General features: G+C 34.1%; 1 protein-coding gene across 2 annotated transcripts in view; it reads right to left on the bottom strand.

The window, feature by feature from the left end:
• Nucleotides 1-23,221, bottom strand: part of USP47 (ubiquitin specific peptidase 47) — a 169,691-nt gene that overhangs the window by 71,679 nt on the left and 74,791 nt on the right. For both annotated transcript variants that reach the window (XM_077114003.1, XM_077114004.1), the window contains 5 exons: nt 12,607-12,745; nt 8,038-8,134; nt 4,736-4,881; nt 3,303-3,382; nt 1,105-1,254 (listed from right to left, as the gene is read on the bottom strand). In XM_077114003.1, the coding sequence (XP_076970118.1) occupies nt 1,105-1,254; nt 3,303-3,382; nt 4,736-4,881; nt 8,038-8,134; nt 12,607-12,745 (612 nt within the window). The remainder of the gene's footprint in view (nt 1-1,104; nt 1,255-3,302; nt 3,383-4,735; nt 4,882-8,037; nt 8,135-12,606; nt 12,746-23,221) is intronic.

The following is a 23,221-nucleotide window of genomic DNA, read 5'->3' as shown; positions in this document are numbered from 1 at the left end:
AGTATTCAGGAAAAAGAGTGGAGGTAAGGAGATTTCATCTTTGACTATTCAAGGGAGGTCTTACACTTAAGTGCTCGCTCTGGATTCCCACTGACTGATCCCATAACTTCCTGCTAATTATTTCCTGGTAGCCATAGAAAAATGGGAGAAAAAAGCAATGGGAATCAATTATCTGAGAAGTCGTAGGGCTAAACCATACTTGAAGCACTTTTTTTTTAGCGGATAAAGTATGGAATAGCTTCCAAGACAAAGATTTTAGCTAAGAGTCACCATCAGCTTGAAAAAACAAAATAAATACGCCCCCCCCAAAATTATGAAATTCTACTTTCTTTAGATGTTTTATTTAGCTTTCTTTCTCCTGGCATGTAACAGGTCCAAATAAATGTTTCCAAATACTCTAATTTTAAATATCAACCTAACTCCTTCAATGACTTTCCTTTTGTATAAGTAATTAAACATACATATAATCATAAAATGCAATAAGAAAATTATTAAAACACAATTAAGGGATAGATGATAAAAGGAGGAATGAGGAAACTGTAGAGAAACCCCCGATTATATACTTAGTATATGAATAATTAAGCTGATTATATATAGTTTTGATTCTTCAAATTACCTATGTTTACACAATGTATGGTTTTTAAATTATATATCTAGAACAGAGATGCCCCTTTAAAAAATGTGGCCTTTGTCATAAAAACAAGAGGCTGCTCTTTCAAACTGAAAAGGGTGGGAACTAAACAACCCCTCAAAAAAGAAAAAGTACTTTCCAATGGAAAAATAAAAGTCACAATAAAACATATATAAAATGATTGTTTGGAATTAAAAAAAAAAAGATGAATGTTAAATCATCCAATCACCTATCAGAAAGAATAAAATATTGAACCATGAGACATTACATTTGCATTATTTTCTCTCGGAAATATGCACTATTAGGACTCACTGAAGGGTCAAAAATCTTCTAGATGTTACTAGTTTGAAAGGCAGGAATGATCAACAATCCAAGAAAGTGTATCTAGGGAGATACTTGTCTTAAAACAATTATACCACTGTGCTATTATGTATTCTGTACATGGATACACAAGCAAGCTGAAAGGTACACACCACACTAGCAAATGCTTGGCTGGACCCATAAGGTCGGATGACCAATGGAATATCAAGATAAGTGTCGATTCTCCAGCCCTCATAACCACATTCCAGACATCTCACGTAGTCCTTCAGCTTGCCTTGATACAGTTCATTTATGAGATCAGCCTAAAAATAAGAATATTGATATTTTAAAACTGTTCCCTAAAAATAATTTTCAAAATATGTGAATAAACAATAAGTCATACTTTATAGAATAGAATGGGTTTCAAAAAAATATATTGTAAAACCTTTAGAAAGCCTAAAATCCTACAGAAAAAAATTGACAGAACATTTTTTAAAAATCAATAAAATTCGATTAATACTTATTTAAAAGTCATTTGCAAAACTTTACTATTTCAACTGCTGTGTCACTAAAAACTATTAACATAGGTTTTGATGAAATCAGTTGCCAATTTATTTTATTACTGTCTCATATTATCTCTTTTTTAGGATGAGAATACATCCTAATCCCTCACCTTAGGTATGCTGATAATTATACATCTAAGTAAATGACTGTTTTTATAGCTTTACAAATGTACATCACCACTCTCACAATTACATATTCTGACTTATAAGTCATATCCTTTAGCTCAAGGTACAAATCAAACTTTTTGAAGTAATACACATAAAACAAAAAACAAATTTAAAGAGAAATACACTATAATTTAAAAAATGTAAATCTTTAAATTTTTAAAAGTCCATCTCCCTCAAAATATCCTCATCTAAAAGAATAGATCTCTCACCTAGTCCCCAAACTTAGCCAACTGGGATTCTTCTGGCTCAAAGAAGGCAGGTAATTCCCTAAGTAAGGACCCTCCATGTGAATGTCTTGCCTCAAGATTCTTGTACCAAAACTTGGGAACTCAGTAGGAATGCCCCAGCTGATCTTAATGGAAGTGTTGACCCACAGAGAGGGATGTAACAAGGAGGAAGGGTAACTTCAGACCTACGAAGAAGAAACAGCCCCTAATACCATCTATATAAAGTTACTAAAATACAGTCCCACAGGACTATATAGAGACACTAGACCACTAGAGATGAATTTAAAACTTTTATTCAGTATCTCTTAAGTAAGAAAAGGTATGAAGAAAAGTATACCACAGTTTACTTCTTTCATCAACTTATATCTCTTTAAATGGCTAAGATTTATAAGCCTTCAAACTAGGATCCATCTTCTCTCTTCTACCATTACCTGCCCCAGTCATATATGATTATGTCTTCTATACAAGGGAGGGCATTTCAAAGTGGTTCAAACCAGTTTTTTCAAATATTTTTTATAATAACCCACAGTAAGAAAACTTACAACACAACCCAGTACATAAAACAATAACAGGTTTCCTAAAACAATACTTATCCTTACTTATGAGATACTCTCTTATATTTTCTATTCTATTTCATTTTTTAAGTGACTTACCAAAACCTGATCTCATAACCAACCAATGGATCACAATCTGCAGTTTAAAAACCTTTGGTCTAAGCCATCACAATGGTTCCAATCAGACAGTAGTCCCTTTCCAAACTAACTTTTATAGTCTTCCTCTTTTATTCCTGTGATCCTCTATGCTCTATTACTACAACCAGTAAAAACCTCTCTGGTGATGAGCCCCACCCAATTCAATCTTAACTTCTCATCCTAATGACAGGCTAACTTTCTCTCCACTCCCAATCTGTTCCTCCTTCCACTGGATAAGAATAGGGTTAGATTAATGAGAAACCTAAATGTTAAAAGCATATCATTATACCTCCCTGGCCAGAATGAGGGAAGCGCCTGAAGAATAAATACACTTTCTAATGTGATAGATTATAAGACATAAAATTAACTTAGTATCTGAAAATATCGTCCAAAATATCATCCAAACCACCCCACCCCCTCGAACTCTGAAGTATAGAGTTTTTACAGCTAAGGGGCCTGATAGATTATACAGCTCAACTTTCTTATTTTAAAGATAAGGAAATTAAGTTCCAGGGTGGTTTGCTGAGGATCTTTACAACTTGGTTAATGGCTAAGCAAGAACCTACCTAGTACTTCCAATTTCCCATTCAATACTCTTAACTACTGGGCTAAGGTCCAAATTTTAAGAGATCCCAGTGGAATAAAAGTCACTTTAAGAGTAGTGAATGACTTATTAAAAAGCACTAACAGCCCTTTCTTCAACTTTAGAGATATGAATTACCTGTTCTGTTTGTTTCCATTTCTGTTCCAAAGCATCAAACATAACTCTGCACAGTTCTTGCACATCATGCTGCTGCCAAGCTATTTTAAGATAAAACTTAATTAAAAAGAGCAATACATTTAATGTAATGAATTAGTTTGTTGTTTAAAAGTAACAAGGAAATAAGGAAAAGTCTACACAAAGTTATGATAAATTTTTAAAAATACACAAAATGTACACAAGAACTATGAAAAGGCAATCACAAGGAAAAGAACCAAGAGATCTCAGCAGTTTATAAACAGCAAATGCTTTATGGTGCTAACATATTTATTTTTCAGTGAAGAGTTAAAAAATATGATATAAAAAAATTAAAGACAAACTTTTCAAAATTCAGTTTTATATAACAAAACTAGGGTATAAGCTTATTTCATAAGTAAATTTTAATTGATCAAAAATTTACCCCTCAGAGCTTAAATTTTTAAAATAAGCTACTTTTTAAATAACGTATCAGTGGCTGAGAGAGTTCAAATAGTTGAGAGGCTACTCTGGAGGTCATACTCAACACAAGCTTCAGTTAGACATTGCCACCTATCATAACTTGCCAAACCCCAACCAAAACTACTCCAACCAATCTTAACCTAGGGCAATATATAACATTCTACAAAGGTTCCATGTACTAGGGTAACTGTCCAGAAACATACAACCTCCAGATAGGTCCCTAGACCAGGTAAGTCCTGAAACCTAGAGGAGCCAGCCTCTCTAGAACATCAACTAGTTCCATTTCCCTACCACATATTATCAAAAGTACCTTTCAACAAGAAAAAGTTAAAATGGGCATAGCCCAAATATCCCTAAAGAGTAGGAGAAAGATCAAAGACGATGGTGTAGTTATACAAAGAAGGTAGGGTTTAACAAACGAGTATAACTGATGAATCATAATATTGAAATTTCTTTTTCATCTCCAGTATCTCAGAGCAGTTAGAAATAAAAACCTAAAATTGTAGAACTGTAACCCACATCAAATCTGAAATCTGTTGTACAACTAATTTTTGCTCCATGCTTTCAAATTTATTGCTTTTATGTTATTTTTCACAAACAAGAAAAAGGTCGATTCTGATGATAAAACAATATATATTCCTTCTACCCACCAATGTTCTGGAGCAACTAGAAGGAAAATCTGAGATGATGGAATGGTAAGCCATGACAAACTCTGGGATCTATCCTTAACTACTTAGTTGAAGAGTGCTTTGAAAATTACTGCTTTTTTCTTTCTTTGCTTTGTATATATGTTATATTATACAGCAAAAAAACTTAAAAAAAAAGTTGCTTCTAAATACCAGAAAAAAACAATGAAAGGTATAAAGTTAATGAAACTGTCAATATACTTGGTTTGTAATATTTTCTCCCAGAATTCCTTTGAATATCAGAAATATTTATTACAAGAGATTTAGTACCCTCACTACTATCCCATCCAAAGCTTCTGGTAACATCTGTGGTTTCAATTGCTCTCTTTTTGCTGGTTTGTAATAAAACAAAAAGCCTTTGAAGTTGGTATGGGATACTCGTCACTGGATCTTCTTCTGATTCTTCAAATTCCCACCTATTAAAATGAAATGTTTGAAAATTATTTATAAAATATTTTTACTCTTTAAGTATAATTAACATCAATATCATAACAATAGACATTATTACCAGATCTAACTCTAATTGCTATACAGTTTGAATATGAACTTAAACTATTAATAACTAATGAAACAGTCTTTGTCTAATTTATAAATTCAGAAGAAATTTAAATTTAACAAGAAAAGGTGTAAGGCAGCAGCAGTTCCAATAATGAAAGGCAAAGCTCACTTAAAAAAGTAATCACTGAACCTGAATCTGATCAAGGCTTGTTCTGAGAATGAACTGGTAAGTAATACAGGAAACAGAAGCACACTATTAAGTGACCCTATGAGCTTGCACTCATCAAAAACCTAAACTGTGACAAACTACTGTACAAATGACATCAGTTTTCAACATATATTTTCAAGGAAGAAAAAAATGAAAGGGAATTAAAAGGAGATGAAATAGATTAAAAGAGTCTTATCAACCAATTGCAATCTTGTTTGGATTCTGATGTGAACAAATTGTTAAATATGACCTTGTTTCTTTTTTTGAACAGTGAGTTCCTTGTTTTTAAACATGTTAATGGAAAACACTTTGCTTGTTTCTTTTCAAGGCTTCTCTGTAAACCCCTCTGCTCATTCATTATCTGACATCTGTTTTAACCCTCCCCTCTTCTATACTCAATCCCTAGCTCACCCGTTTTCTTATGATTCTCTACAGAAGAGATTTATAATTAACATTTATGGGATCTAAAATGTTCCAAATAGCTGTGAAAGGATACTTGACAGAGCATGCTCAAATTTCATGCATGGGAAATTCACTAGTGGGGAGGAATTACCATAATGTAAAAGTGAATTCTCATCTGTCTTTTAGTCTGTGCTCACAAATAATTTAAAAGATTTTAAATTTTGCTAATATTTGCTGTTTACTCCAGTCACCTAAGTAAGAAACTTTGGTTTATTCTGATTCCTTCCCTTTAATTCTAAATAAAAGTTTCCACTGACGCTGAATTCTACCAGTTTCTACTCTTAAATATTATATCCACTGCCACCACCATTACTCTGACCCCTATCCATCTATGTCTCATATAATAAGAGAGTCTTTCAGGGTTTCCTGTCTTTCAAATTTATCCTCACACTGCACTATAAGCTTTCCTAAAACAATGTATTGAATTGGTTATTTACCTGCCTCTAAATCTAAAATGTTAAATTCTCTGTTGGCTACTATATAATTAATAAGTGATGGGAAAAACTAACAAACAAACCCATATTTTTTCAAGTAAGTGCCTTCTGCATTTAAAATGTCTTTAATTCAGCCTTTTAAAGGATCCATCCTTTCCTTAGTTCTACACTAAAGAACAACATCAGTGCTCTCAGGCTTTGTTTCACACCTGCTATACTTCACTCTCATCTTCAAGGCATTTGGTTTTCCTCTTTGTCCTTATACCTCTCCTCTCTCACTGGGCTCCAGTCACAATGATGTCTTTTGTTTCCTGTATGCATCTGCATTTGCTGTTTCTTCTTCCTTGAATGCTCTTCCTGCAGATCTTCACAAATTGCCTCCTATGAAATCTATTCACCTGGTATTTCCTGAGAGAGGTCCTCCCTGACCACCTAACTGAATCTGTCACCTCTCCCTACATTACCCTGCTTTACTTTCTTCACGGCACAAACTACTATGCAAAAAAAAGCTTATATATTTAAGTTCACCTATGGAAGTTCCGAGGGAAGGACTTGGTTTTATTTCCCACTGTTTCTAATTCCTTGGGCCTAGAAAAGTGCTTGGTATACAGTAAGTGGCCAATATAGCTTTGTGAATGAAGGCTATTTTCTTGCTCTTCTCCACATTGCTATAAATTTGCAGACCATTTTCAGGGATTTAGAAGTCATACAGACACGCCCATTTCTATGCAATGCTCCCAGAAGCAGGCACATGATCCTGGACTACTCAATTTTAAGGGCAGGCACCAGACTACTCATTAACCTAATCTTCCAGTAATCTGACAAAAATTCTAGTTATGCTGATCTTCTGGAAGCCCCACCAACACATTAATTTCATTCATCTCCCTTTAACTCTCATGGCATTTAGCTGTACTTAAATGTTATTTAAACTATATCATGCATGCACACGTATAAATTTTGCCATTGTGGAGCGATCTGTAAACTACTAAAGAACAAGGATCTCAGTTCAAATTCCTTCTCTATCCACCAAGTACTTGGCATATTAACACTACTGAGTAACAAAACAGTAGAGTGAATGAAAAACATGTCAAGTTTTACAAGTAAATTCAGATGAAAAGCCTCTAATTAAATGTAAAGGTAATATAATGTTATTTGAGCAATACAACCAATAATATTTAAAAGTTCCAAAAGTACTTTAAATATGTATTTATAGGAACTTCAAAAATTATTCAAAAGCAACACAAAAAAGGAAGAAATTTACTCATACTTTAAAATATCCTAAAAAATAAAGGAGTTATGCATAACTTACAGAAAATACCTAAAGCAAGGATGTATTAAATATATTATAATAGGATACTCATAAAATTAAATGTCTGACTCCAGGGCTTATATAAATACGAACTTTCTCCACAATGCATTTTAAAGTATCTGATACACACACACACACACACACACACACACACACACACAATCTTTTAGAAACGAATACACTATATATACATAAAACACAGAACAATCTGTATTATATTTTAAATAGGAACGAAATTTTCAAATTCAAAAAGATAACTTTGGTTTCTTAAACTGGGAGTTGATGGAGATTATACATATTTTTAGATTCTCTCAAAAACACATAACATATTTACTTCTTCATAAAGTGTTAAAGCTATAAATGAAGGAAGCTTAATATAGTAATTTACCCTAAATGTAATGTATACTAAATGTATACTAAATTTATTAATTTTATCCTTTTGTTGTCTACGTACTTCTAATTCTTTCTCTCCTCAAATTTCTAATATGCCGACTCTCATAAGATTCTGGTTCTTCTAAAATAGTCAAGGTGTGTCTGATGAAGTAAGAAATACCCCATATATTACAAATATGTGCAAGAAGGTAAATTAAAATTTATCAGTGAAAAAAACATATTTTCATTCTTGAATTAGTTTTATTTATAGAATGTTTTGAATACTCACTTATATAATGCATTCCTAAATTCAGGAGTCATAAAAAGCGTTTGCAAAAGACTATTTAAATAGCAAGTCATTGCTTGATTTACTAATCCGACATATCCTTTAAAAAGAAAACACAAACATATATAAATCAGTATTTACATTGAAAAATAACGAAAAAAAAAGAAACCTCAATAAGATACACAGTAAGGATTGAGAAGTTAAGGTTACTCAATTAGAAATTATTTCAATTTTTTCCAAAAGTACCTCAGAGAAACTCCTTTTTCTAATATATGCACTATGTAAAGTGCATAGTTTCTCAGAAAATTTATCTTTTAAAGTCAGTAAGATATTTTGTTATAAATGTTAGAAATATACATGGATACTATAGGCATTTAATAAAATTTTAAGAATAATATGTTAAAATACTATGTTTTATAGTATAAAAATAATCTTTGCTCCCCAAATCTAAAAATTGTGAAGTAAAAGGGAAAAGTAACAACATATTTATTTTAAATATCATATATACCCATAGTAGGAAAACCAACAAATTCTTTCCTGTCTTCAGGCCCTATAAATCAATTTCTATTAAGAATTATTAACATAAGATAAATCCATTATATGAAACTCCCAAAAGCTGGGAATCTAAGTAACTCAGAGTAACTTCCTCTATTTCAACAAGCCCCTAAGTCTGAAATTCTATACATCTACATGCTATGCAATGATTAATTATAAAGTAAGAAGACAGGCTAAGGATAAAGGAAGGGAGGAGGGGAAGAGGTAAGGAAAGTGAAACTTACATAAACTTACAATTCAAGTACACAATTAAGAGTAGCTAACTTTTTATGCCTCGCTGGAAGTGGGTGTCATTATTGGGAACAATTTGGGAATTTCTCTTTTGGAGTAGACATTTCATGACACACACATAATGCAAAAAAAAAAAAAAAATCAGTCTCATCATTTTAATCATACCTCAGTATTTGAGCAAAATGTGATAAAAACTCTGCTTAATAATTAAACTTATTTACTTTCATTTTAAAAAAACTTAATTCTCTCAACAGATCCTTCTCAATTTGAAGCACTTTCAAATACCTTTTCCATTTCATAACAGTTATCAAAAATATCTTGAGAAACAGTAGGTCCTGTGGACAACTGTATCCCCAAAGTAAAAGACAAAAAGACCAACAAATATCCATGGTGAACCTTGGTCAGCTGTGGAAAAATACAGAAATAGATTCCACACCATCTGCACTTGGACAATTCCAAGTGCTATCTGCCTACCACTAGCTATCTGCCTTTCACTTTGGACTAAGGTTCAAGCTTTGATTTCTAATTCCTTTCATCATTACTTTAAGAACACTGTGTACATGTCTTTATGTATTTTGTTCTACACTGGTATATAGTTAAATATAAATGTCATCAATTCTTGAAAACCTCTTACCTGAGTTGTTCTCACAGCCAGCTTATACATAATCCATATTAAAGTATGTATCTCACTCTTTTGTAATTACCTATTTATTCCTAAATCTTCCCTACCAAATTGTGAGGGTAGAAATTACGCTGATTTATCTCTCTATCCTACTACCTAGTAGCATGTACATAATGTGGGGAAGAGTATATGACTTTCAGGTAAAACAAATTTGTATGACATCTGGCCTTATTAATTCTTCATTCAATTCCTTCACAGTCAGAGAGAATCATTCCACCTGTGGCTTTAAAAGGTAAATGAATACTATTACTGTTCTTTGTATACCTAAAACCAATCATATTTCATTTATTTTTTACTTTGTTTCCCTTTCCTGGGCGTAATAAAAAGACGGAAAGGTATTACGGGAATAAGGGAGTTACAGTAATTAATTTTCCCATCACTCTTTATTTTGCCACTAGCATATAATAAAAATCATTTAGAACACCTATGATCTTTCATATTGCTTTAGCACCATATTTAAACAAAACGAACAGTGTCTCACAAAAGGTACTACTATTTTCCAAGAGAATGGAGATTTTATTGTAATTAATAAAAGTGCTAATGAATTAACTGAAATCTTTTGTCTTTATGTAATGTTCAAATCAACTTCAAATGACAAATATTATCAAGTGGGTCCTATATCTGAAATATTTTAGATTCACTTGCTTTAAGAATAAGTGAGTAAGGGAATAAATACAAGAATTTAAATAAACCAACTCCTGGAATAGGTGAAATAAATAAAAAAGCACTGCTAAGGAAACTGAGCAAGGACACCAATCATGAGGAATTTAAATGATGAAATACCCCAGCCTCAATTTCTTATTTACCTGTAAGTCCACTTCACTTATATTTATAAATACCTTATCCTGCAATCTTCTCCTTATCAGAATTAATTCCACTTCCTCCATTCTCCTATCTCAGTGGCTGAGTATTAAAGGGAGTTAGTAGGCAAGGTATATAGGAAAAAATATGTTAAGTCCTAAAACTATTTTAATTCAGCAAGGCCACTATAAGACTTGAGAAAAATGCACAGGTAGATAATGTATAGGTGTATGAGAAACAGTATATTGGGAATGAAAACTATAGAAGATGAGACAAAACCAAACCAAATTGCTAACAATGATTTGTCCTAGTAGTACTGTCAATGATTCTCACTTTCTTTGTTTTTCAGTAATGCAATGAACATCCATTACATTACTATAGTCAGTGAAACTTTTTAAAAAGAATGTCTCAGAGTTAAGAAACTTACAGGCATCAGAGAGCCATAGGAAATCGAATTTAGTTACAGAGAATCTAGTGCATAGCACAACGTAGGAATTTTTAAATACTTGGTGAATAAAGGACTGGATCAAAAGTGCATAATAACTATTTCAAGAACCCTGATTGTTAATTCTGGAACTTTCTCAAAATATTCCAACTATTTCAAAATAATCTAGCATGCTTATTTAAAACAAAATGCAATTTCCTCCAGTCTAATCTAAATCTAAATCAGCCTACTGGGAACAATGGCTTAGAAACATCTGCATTTTTAAACAAGTACCCCCAAACGATTTTTTTTTTTTTTTTTTGGCATGGGCAGGCACTGGGAATCAAATCTGAGTCTCTGGCATGGCAGGCAATAATTCTGCCACTGAGCCACCGTCACACTGGCCCCAAATGATTTTTAAAGAAGTAAAAATTTAAGAATCACTACTCTAGACAATGTAATGAGAAATAGCTTTATCTCTTATTAGCTGAAATAGAAGATAATTCTACATCCTCATTTTTTCCTGATAATTTGCAGCAAAAAATTGTACTACTATAAATGATTCTAAATATCAAACATGACTGGCTTTACCTATTATTTCTTTAAAAAACAAACCACTAAGCCTGTACAAATAATTAGACATGAGGAAATCATTCTAGGTTCTATTAGAAGACTACAGAGCACATAAAAACAAAATCTGCAACCTAATTCCATAGATTTCTTTTTATCCTGGATGTATTAATATTCAAAGTCACCTCTGTCATGAAGTTCTATGAGCAAAGGTTCTGAAACCATACTTAACATGAAATTCTATTAACGAGTCATACAATTAAAGGCTTCTCTGAACCCGTTTCCACTTCTTTCCACATGAGAGGTATTAAAAGATTAAATGACAAACATGTTTAGATTATATTCATTAGGCAATTAACTAATCTTATACATAAATTATTAAACCCTTGAATAGAGAAAAGCAATTTCACTAGCTATATAAATGGAAAAAAATCCAAAAACTTAGATTGAATCATATTTAGAAAAACATTAACAAGAATGTATTATGATTAGATGAAACTAAAGTATAACAAAAAGTTTCAATAAAATAAGTCCAGCCTGTCTAATTCAAAAATGGAAGTAGCCCCATAGTCTATTTGAATCCAAAAGGAGATTACAGAGGCACTCCTTTCTTGAGGAATGTCAAATTCAAATATTTAAAATTATATGCAAAATAGAAAATTTTCAAAACGAAGAGTCTTCTTTAAAAATACAATATTCAGCCCCTTCCAACATGAAAAAGTTAGAATGGGCATAGTCCAAATACCCCAAAAGAATGGGAGAAAGATCAAAGGTGATGGTGGAGTTATACAGAGAAGGTATGGTTTAACAAATAAGTATGACTGCCGAATCATTATACTGATGTTTTTTTAGTCTCCAGTATCTTAGAGTAGCTAGAAGTAAAAACCTAAAACTGTGGAATTGTAACCCATACCAAACTGAAATGTGTTCTACAACTAATTGTTGCAATGTGCTTTGAAATTTATTGCTTTTTTGTATACACATTATTTTTCATATAAAAGTTGATTGTGATAGTAAATGCACAAAAAAGCAATAAAAAAGAAATATATAATATTCAATATTTTTGCTTTATTAATAAACAATGGCACTAACAAAACAATAAAAACAAACGAAACAAAACAAAAACAATCCATTGAGGGAAAGAGAAACTACTTTCTTGATCTGACTCTGCCATTGCTAGCTAGGCTCAGTGACCCTGCTTAGGATTCTCAGTTTTCGTATCCACAAAATGAGAGGATTGTGCTCAAGATAGCTAAGATTACTTTGGATTTAATGCACTATGACTGTATGAAAATATAACAAGTCTTACCAGTTTCTGATTTATTCAAAATAGATGAATAGGAGTAGCTTTGGCTGACGTAATCACTGGTAGAACCCACAGATCCTTCTCTTGGAAGTGGACCAATAAACCTGTCATGCACACTGTCATCCACAGCACTGGAATCCTCCTAAAATATAATAATCAGTATTTATTGAATGTAGCTGAAATAACGAAAACAAAAACAAAAAAAGATGCTAATTTATATCACTTTGGAGAGATGTTTATATTTCATTCCAAAGTTCTTACTTTCTCAATTCTCTTTGAAATTTCTGTTTATATGTCAAAAGGAGTTTTTTGTTTCTAATAAATCAAAATTGCCACAAGAAATGCCTTGATGACAAAATAAGAATATAATTTATTTTTACAAGTAGGCTTGGTGGGTAGGGGATATTCAAAGTTGCTGAATGTGATGGATAGCTTCTAACAGTCTCCAACCAAGTAACAGCCAATTAAAGAGGAAGAAGAGGGAAAGAAATAAGGGACTGCAAAAGCAGTTAAGACAGAGCTGCAAGGTAATTACTATGAATTTTAAAACATGAACCCATAATCTGTGTATCTGGAGTTCCTTAAATTAATAGCTAATTTAGATTTCAATATAACTCAGACTAATAAAAACTTCCAATGATGTCATAAAAATGAATGATGATATTAAAAAAGTTCAGATAACATTGTGGTATTGCTGCAGTATGTATATACTATGTTTATTTATTGTGTACTGTCCAGAAAGGCATCTTTATCTATAATAGACTTCTAAATGAAAATCATCAATTACAACAATTTTTACTGGGGGAAAGTTTCATCAAGAAGACGGGTTCTGGAAAGGCCCATAAACTCTCTGAGTCCCAGTTTCCTCAGTCTGTAAAACAATAAGTTAGAACAGCTTTTCTCAAAGAATCTTTTAAAACTCATACCCTCTACATATACTGTCATGTATTTGCAAACACCAGATAGATCCAGTTTCATTTTTAATGCATATATGCTTACAACTTCAGAAGTAAAAAATTATCTGAAGGAATGACCTTCAAATTGTCAGTTACTAAATTAGATGATCTCTAAGGTCAATGGACTGGACAGGAGAGCCTCGTAGATAGGAATTGGGGGTAAAAAAAGAACAGAAAAGAATAGAAATAAAGTTCATAACTTCCAAACTAGTGGTTCAAACAAAAAAAAGAGGGGTAAGTGAAAATGGCAGAGTGGGGTTTGCTCCTCTCCAGAAACATTGAAAAAAAAACTGGCAAAAACTGTCAGGGCTCACTAACCCAGGAATCTGGGAGACAGGTCAAAGGTTTACAGTAACCAAACATTTATTTATCCAGGAAAAAGGCCAATGAAATACAGTAGGTGGTCTCTATGGCATTTTTAAGTTAACCCTACTTTCAACCCTGGCATGGGAGCAATCTTGAAGACAAAAGACTACATTCCCTCTGTGGTACATGGTTCTAGAGGGTACAAAGCAAACACCTTGTTCCACAGGAAATGTGTTTGTTTTGATCAGTCTGGAAACTCCCTTTAAAGATTGAAATAAGGAGTTTCCCTTTGTTTTGCCTAACTATCAAGGTGGAGCACCTATGCGGACATATTCCCAAACACTGAAAGACAAATGAACAAGCTGCTGACACCTAGGGCAAAAAAAATAATAATAATAATAATTGGGATGAACAAGAGACACAACAAAAACCTGAGGAAAAAAAGGTGGGGACTGAGATTTTTAAGGGAATAGTACTTGGGAGAGGTGGGGTGTCTCTAGGCATTTAAGGAAATGTGTGTAATACCAATAACTGAGCTGAAAGCTAAAGGGACGGAGACCTCAGAAATCACACATTATAAAGGAAACACTTTCTACAAAATATGGTTTAGAAAAATTATTAAACAACTACACTCAGCAGCAAACAACAACAAATAAAACGGGAGGCGGGAGAATCTGATTTTCGCAGTTAATTCATCATAATACTCAAAATGCCTATTAAAAAGATGGCAGAGAGGGGAGGATTGAATTTAGCCCTGCTCTGTTTGACAAGACAGGGGACAGGGAGAGTATGACCGTGACTGCGGTATCTAGGGGGGTGGGGGGGTAAGTGATCGAAGAGGGTCTTCAGAGTTTCTGCAGAAGAGAGGTTGGGGACTGGGATAGGGAGAGGAGGATGAGTTTGACTGGTCTGACCCCCACTGGAGAAGGATAAGGGTGGGCGGGGAAGCGCAGATTGGAAAGAACTGACCATTCCTCTGCTCCAGCCTGCCCCAACTGCTGGCTGGGGAAACCTCCCCAAGAGAGTCTGTAATTGGTGGGGCCTGTGGAGAGCTTGGAGGAGGGCCCAGTCATCCATTGCAAAAAGTCACAACCATGGGCACTAGGCATGGTCACCTGGCCAGATGCCTGAGTGGCTAATGTGTCAGACATGGTGGGTGGTAGATCCGCTGACTCTGCGGATCAGATGCTCCCCCAGTTGCTGTGGTTGGCTCCCCAGTTTCGCTACCATGGGCCAGGAGTAGCCACCCCATGGTTCAACATTGCCTTTCCAGGCAGCCACTGTGGTCAGGGAGGGGAGGGCCTGAGGGAAGAAGGTGTCTCAGGTATACCACTTGCTGGAAGAAGCAGTAAACGCAGACTGGCCCTTTCCTATCTGCTTAGTTCTTTTTTTAAGTATTTATTTTTCCATATATTTGGCTTTTTTATTGGTAATATTATTTTATTTATACACATACTTTATATTTTTATTGACTTTTTATTTCTTATTTTAAATGATTATTTTTAAAAATTTACTCTCACTTCTATGGACACCAGTCTGAGTTCACTCCCAATATATCTTAGGGTGTCTCCTTCAGACTCTGGGTTCTACTATGGTTGAGATGTGGGTTTTTTTTTCCATATATACATTTTTTAATTTCAATTTTTTTATTTTGGGAAGGAGGAGGTACATGGGTTAGGAACTGAGCCTGGTCTCCCATGTGGAGACCCGTGGACCTCTGCCTACCTTTAAACAGTCCCTCAAGTAGAATTATAACTACATGAGATCTGAGCCTTGGTTTCGTGGGCAACTATTGACAAATCAAGTGCAAAAGGAATCTTTGAATCAAAGGAGATAGAGGAGGTATAAAAGAGAGGACAGGATTAAACAAATGACTATGAGCTGTTGAACTATTATACTGATATTTCTTTTAGTCTCCAGTGTCTTAGAGCAGCTAGAAGGAAAAACCTAAAATTGGGTAACTATGTGTTGAAACTCTGAAATCTGTTTCACAACTACTTGTTACAATGTACTTTGAAATTTACTGCTTTCTTCTATATATGTTATATTTACAATAAAAAAGATATTTGGGGCAGCTAGAAGGAAACAGTGGAATGGTAACCCCTAACAAACTCTGAAATATGTTCTGTAAATACTTGTTGAAGTGCACTTTGAAAATCATTTCTTTTTTCTTTTGTTTGTATATATGTTATATTTAACAATTAAAAAATGTTTGAAAAGATTTTTAAAAACGAAACCTTCAATGTAAAACCAAGTAAATATAAAACCTCAGATGAGTAAAGGAAACTAACTTGCAAAATAACCTTATTAGGATAATCAAATGCCCCAAACAAAACAGAAAATCACAACAAGAAGATCCAATCAGAAACGGCCCAGCAAAACTACCAAATCAAAATTCAGGAGGGGACACAGAATATGGACCGACTATTCAAGGATATGTACACAAAAATAAAGGATATGAGGAAGACACTAGAAGAACATAAAGAAGAATTTGAAGATCAAACAGAAAAATGACAGATTTCACAGAGATGAAAAATAGCACAGACCAAATGAGAAATATATTAGACATAGAAACAATAGCAGATTCAAAGAAGAAGGAAGAATAAGTGAGCCAGAAGACAGAACAATTGAATTAGAGCACAGAAAAGAATAAATGGCAAGCAGATGGAAAAAAATGAAACTGATTATAGGGAAATGAGGACAAGAAGAGGCGCGGAAATATATAAATACCAGAAGAAGAGAAGAGTAAAGGGGTGGGAAGGTTACTTGAAGATATAATTGGAGAAAACGTCCCAGCCCTGATAAAAGACATAAATAAACAAATCAAAGATATCCAACAAATACCAAATAGAATAAACCACACAGGCTGAATTCAAGACACATACTAATCAAACTGCTAAATTTTGAAGAGAAACAGAAAGTTCTAAAAGCAACACAAGAAAAGCAATCTACTACATATAAAGGAAGACATGTAAGACTGTTTGAACTATGTAACAGGAACCATGGAAGCAAGAATGCTGCATAATGACATATTTAGGATCCAGAATGAGAAAGACTTTCTCTATTTAGCCAAGTTGTCCTTCAAAATTGAGGGAGAGATTAAATCTTCAAAGACAAACAAAGACTGAGAACTAGTCAACAAGAGAACTGCACTATAAGAAATACTAAAGGGAGTCCTTTCAGTTGAAAACAAACAAAAAGACAGGAGAGGGAGGTCTGGAACAGGGCACAAAACTGAACAGTACCAGTAATGGTAATGTAAAGGATAAAAAGAAAGAGACAGAAAAGAATATATAGATCTGACATAAACTAATGGATAAGATGGTAGATTTAAGAACTGCTTTTACAGTAATAACTTTGAATCTTAACAGACTAAAATCACCAGTGAAAAGGTACAGATTGGCAGAATGGATTTAAAAATATAATCAATTTATATGCTGTTTAAAAGAAACTCATCTTAGACCTAAGGACACAAACAGAATGAAACTGAGAGGTTGGAAAAAGATGCTCTATGAAGCTGTAACCAAAAGAAAGCTGGGGTAGCTATACTAATAACAAATAAAACAGACTTTAAATGTAAAAATGTCCTAAGAGGCAAAGAAGGATACTACATATTAATAAAAGGGACATTCACCAAGAAAAAATAACAATCATAAATGTTTATACAACCAGTCAAGGAGCTCCAAAGTATATGAGGCAAACATTGGAAAACTGAAGGGAGTACAGATATTTCAACAATAGTGAGAGACTTCAATACACCACACTCCACTATAGACAGAACAACTAGACAGAGGATCAATGAGGAAATAGAACTTAAATAATGTGACAAACTAATTAGATTTAATAATATATACAGAGATCATTACACACTCCCAAACCAAGATATACATTCTTCTCTAGTGCACATCGAATGTTTTCCAGGACAGATCATATGCTGAGACACAAAATGAATCCTTACAAATTTAATAAGACTTAAATTATCCAAAGTACTTTCTCTGATCACAACAGAATGAAGATGGAAATTAATCATCACCAAAGAAGCAGAGCTTTCACAAATTTGTGGAGTTAAATAATCAGTGGGTCAAAGAAGAAATCTTCCCACATGGAAAGGCCCAGGACTAGATGGCTTCACAGAGGAATTTTTATCAAACATTCCAAAAAGAACTAACACTAACTCTGCTCAAACTCTTTCAAAAACTGAGGAAAAAAGGAATGATACCTAACTCATTTTATGAAGCTAACATTACTCTAATATTGAAAACAGATAAAGATGCCACAGGCAAAATTCCCTAGTAAAGATAAATACAAAATTTCTCAAAAAAAAAAAAGAAAATACTAGAAAATTGAATCCAATGACACATTAAAAGAATTATACATTGTGTCCAAGTAGGGTTTATACCAGAAATGCAAGCATGGTTCAAAACAACAAAATCAATCAATACTGCACATTAACAAATTGAAAGGGAAAAATCAAATGATCATAGTGAGTGATGCTGAAAAGACATTTGACAAAATTTAGCATCCTTTCCTGATAAAAACATTTTAAAAGGTAGGAACTGAAGAAAATTCCTCAATATCAAACATGAGAAAGAAGCATATATGAAAAATCCATAGCCAGCATCATATATAATTGTGAGAGACTGAAAGCATTCCCCTTTAGACTGGAACCGAGACAAAGATGCACTATAATCACTATTATCCAACAATGTACTAGAAGTTCTAGGTGGAGCTATTAGACAGGAGAAAGAAATAAAAGATATGCAAATAAGAAAGGAAGAAGTAAAACTTTGATTATTCGCAGATAACATGATTCTACACTTACAAAACCCTGAGAAATCTATGAGAAAGCAACTTTAGCTAATGAATTCAGCAAAGTGGTGGGATACAAGATTAATGTACAAAAATCAGCAATGTTTCTATATACAAGTAATGACCTGAGGAGACAATTTAGGAAAAAACTCCATTCAAAATAGCAACCAAAAGAATCAGGTCTCTAAGAATAAGCATAAACAGGGATGTCAAGGACTTATACACAAAAAACTATAAAACACTGCTAAAAGAAATAAAAAATGACCTAAACAGGTGGAAAGACATTCCATGCTCATGGATAAGAAGGATGAATATCATTAAGATGTTAATTCTACTCAAATTGATTTACAAAATCAATTCAATACCAATCAAAATCCCAACAATCTATTTTGAAGACTTGGAAAAGCTAATTATAAAATTTATTTAGAAGGGAAAGAGACCTCAAATAGCTAAAAATATCCTAAAAAATAAAAGAGAGTCACTTTCTGACTTTAAATCTTCCTATAAAGCCAAGTGGTCAAAACAGCATGGTATTGGCACAAAGACAGAAGTATCGCCCAATGGAATCGTATCAAAAGTGTGGAGACAGACCACCAAATCTATGGACAATTGATTCTCATGGCCCCCAAATCCACTGAACTGGAACAAAATAGTATTTTCAATAAATGGGCATGAGAGAATTGGATATCAACAGCCAAAAGAAAGAAAGAGGACCCCTATATTACATCTTATACAAAAATTAATTCAAAATAAATTAAAGACCTAAATATACAGTACTATAAAACTCTAGAAGAAAATGTAGGGAAACATTTTCAAGATCTAGTAGTTTCTTCATTTATACCTAAAACACAAATAACCAAAGAAAGAATAGACAAATTGGAACTCCTTAAGATCAAGAGGTTCTGTGTCTCAGAGGACTTTGTTAAAAAAGGTAAAGAGGCAGCCAAATCAATGGGAGAAAATATTTGGAAACCACATATTAGATAAAAACTTGATAACTGGTGTACACAAAGAAATTATACAGCTCAACAACAAAAGAACAACCCAATTACAAAACAGGCAACGGATATGAACAGACACTTTTTCTAAGAGTAAATACAAAAGACTAAAAAGCACATGAAGAGATGTTCAACGTCTTTAGCTATAAAGCTGTAAAGGAAATGCAGATCATAAGATATCATCTCACACCTATAGATATGGCTGCTTTAAACAAATGGAAAACTACAAATTTGGAGAGGATGTAGAGAAACTGGAACACTTAGTCACTGTTGGTGAGAATGTATATAGCGATGCAGCCACTGTAGAAAACAGTTTGACGATTCCTCAGAAAACGAAATACTGAGTTGCCCTATGACCTGGCAATACCAATACTTGGTATATACCCAGAAGAGCTGAAAGCAGTGACATGAACAGACAGTTGCACACCAAAGATCATAGCAGCCTTATTCACAATTGCCGATGGAAACAAACAAAGTGCCCATCAACAGGCGAGTAAATGAAACGTAATGTGGTATATACATACAAAGGAATATTATACAGTCGTAAGACAAAACGAAATCTCCAAGTATATGATAAAGTGGATGAACCCTGAGGACATAATGCTGAGTGAAATAAGGACAGAAACCATATGACTTTGCTATTATGACTCTAGTAAAGGTAATCCTAGAGGTTACACTGTAAAACACAGCAGACCTAGCGAAACACATAAGCTAGAGATGGGGGAAAGGCTACCTGCAAGGGAACAGATAGAAATGATGGTAAATAATTAGTGGGGTTATAAGTACTATTGCCATATTGAGGGTGAATATGATTGAAAGGTAATGTATACTGCCATGTATTAAATTTACAATTAGAGATAAGTTCTCGCATGAACTATTTCAAAGGTTCGATACTGGACAAAGAGTCAATAGCAGAGGGGTACAGGAGGGAAACTAGAAATGCATGCTAAGGCTAGTACTTAACAGACAGACATAAACATAGCAATATCAGGGGTAAATAATTGGGGAGGAGGGGCAAGTAGTAAAGGTAGTTTTGATTTGATAGTTGGTGACACTGTGTTTACTGGTTCTTGGCCTCTATGGACCTAGGAAAACTGTCTAAAATTAAGAGTGCCATTGATTTGTACAACCAAGTGAGAATGCTGTAAGACATGGTTTGTTTAATTTGAACATTACCTATGATGCGCAATAGATGGAGGGAGACAGAGTACAACGACAGAGAAGTAGAATGGCGAACTGTGATACATTTATTTGATGGAATATGGTGTGGCTACAAAAAAGAACAATGTTGAGGCATGAACTGAAATGAATAAACCTTGGGGACAATGTGTTGTGCAAGATAAAAAATAAAAAGAATAAATATGTTAACGTCTCTCAGAAAATAATCATAAGAAACTTGGAGACTAGATTGTAAGCCCTTACAGAAGCCATGCTTAGTCTGAGGTTGTAAATGTATTTCTAGATTCTGAGACACTGAGCTTAGATGTATCAGCTGGTATTTCCCTGGAACTCTGAGTAACTCTATGATACCTAAGACCCAGAAATGGAATGCTACAGACCTGAACGTTATCAGAGCTATATATAATAACACTCAAAATAACTAAAAAAGAGATCAAACTGCAATCAGAGTTAAAAACAAAGCCAATCTGTACATGGATATATATTATCACTAAAAGATGACAGTATACGTACTCTAGACCTTCAAATATAGTATAAGACTAAAGACAGAGATACTTATGTCTAGGACCTAAATATTCTACAACACATAATCTAAATCAATCTGTCTGGATACCCAGTTACCCAAACTCCTGGAGTCCAAAATGAGAATGAGGCTTTGTAATTCTGTACAGTTTAAGGTAATACCAGGGTACTCTCAGACTATGGTGGACTGATAATTAAAAAGAAAATACAGAGAATGAGGTGTACCTATTAACTGTCATTAGGGAAAATGAGAGGTGTAGCCGCTTGGAGGGCAACAGGGGTGGTTCCATAAGAGGCTATGGGTGGGGCTGCCTTATGATTCTGAAACCCTGGAGGAACGAGTGTGGGTACACAAATGGACATCTGCACACTACTGTTTATGGCAGCAAAGTTCGTTATGCACAATGAATGGAGGTGGCCGAAGCTGTAACTGTTATTTCTAAACTGTGAGATCCTGAGCTGTCTGTATACAACCTGGTAGTTTCCAGAAACATCAGGTATTTATGTCACATCTGAGGCTCAGAGTTAGAACTTTGAAGCTATGCAAATTAGCAGTACCCCATACGGGAACTGTTTAAAAAGAAGAAAGAGAGATCAGACTTTGAATAGAGATCTGAAGGAGGTTGATCTGGATAGAACTAAGATAGAGCAGAATACAGGATAAAGGATGATATTCCCCATATTTTAAAACTTCAACTTCTGTGTAAGACCAAAGGGAGAGACGTTTTATTTGGTGCAAAATTTATATTTTGGGTACTGTATTACCTAATTAACTTGTAAGGTCACTTTAGTCATATACCGTAAGTACATGGAGTCTTAAATAGGGTGTGAGATTTTGTTGGTTTGTCCAGTATTAGCGTGATGCCCAGATATATCCCAGAGTAATTTGGGCAGTGAATAAAGAAGCATTTGCCAAGTCCCCTTGGGAGACTGGGGAGAAAGGAAGAAATATTCAATTTCCCCATCTGGAGAATTTCTGATGCTCTCACAAGAAGTAGGGACAAGTAAATCAATAAGCTAAGCCCTCAATCTTGAGGCTTGCCCTTATGAAACATTTTTGCAAAAGATAGGCTAAGTCTATCCTTTTAGGCCTAAGAGTCACTCACAGAGAACCTCTCTCTTGCTGAGATGTGGCCTCTCTAAGTCAACTTCACAGGGGAACTCACTGCCCTCCCCCCTACATGGGACCTGACTCCTGGGGGTGTAAATCTCCCTGGCAACGTGGGAAAGAATTCCCAGGATGAGCAGGGACCCAGCAACAAAGAATGGACAGAGCCTTCTTGACCAAAAGGGGGAAGAAAGAAATGAGACAAAATAAAGTTTCAGTGGTTGAGAGATTTTAAGCAGAATCGAGAGGTTATCCTGAAGGTTATTCTTATGTGTTATACAGATATCACTTTTTAGTTTATGGTGCACTGGAGGTGCTGGAGGGAAGTATCTGAATCTGTTGAGCTGTGTTCCAGCGGCCTTGATTCTTGAAGATGACTGTATAAAGATAAAATTTTTACAATGTAAATGTATGATTGTGACTTGTGTCTGATGCTCCTTTTATCCAGGGTATGGAGATAAGTAGAAAAATATGGATAAAAATAAATAATAGGGTTAATAAGGGAGAAAATAAATTGAGTAGATAGAAATACTAGTGGTCAATGAGAGGGAGGGGTAAGGGGTATGGGATGTATGAGTTTTTCTTTTTCCTTTTTATTTCTTTTTCTAGAGTGATGCAGACATTCTAAAAAATGATCATTGTGATGAAAACACAACCGTGATGATCCTGCAAGATACTGTTGGTATACCATGTATAGAATGAATGTGTGTGAAGTTTTGTCAATAAAAATTTTTTAAAAA

The sequence above is a fragment of the Tamandua tetradactyla genome, chromosome 8 (assembly GCF_023851605.1).
Source record: "Tamandua tetradactyla isolate mTamTet1 chromosome 8, mTamTet1.pri, whole genome shotgun sequence".
Lineage (NCBI taxonomy): Eukaryota > Metazoa > Chordata > Mammalia > Pilosa > Myrmecophagidae > Tamandua > Tamandua tetradactyla.
Note: the sequence above shows the minus strand (reverse complement) of the source record. Positions and strands in the feature narration are given on the sequence as shown.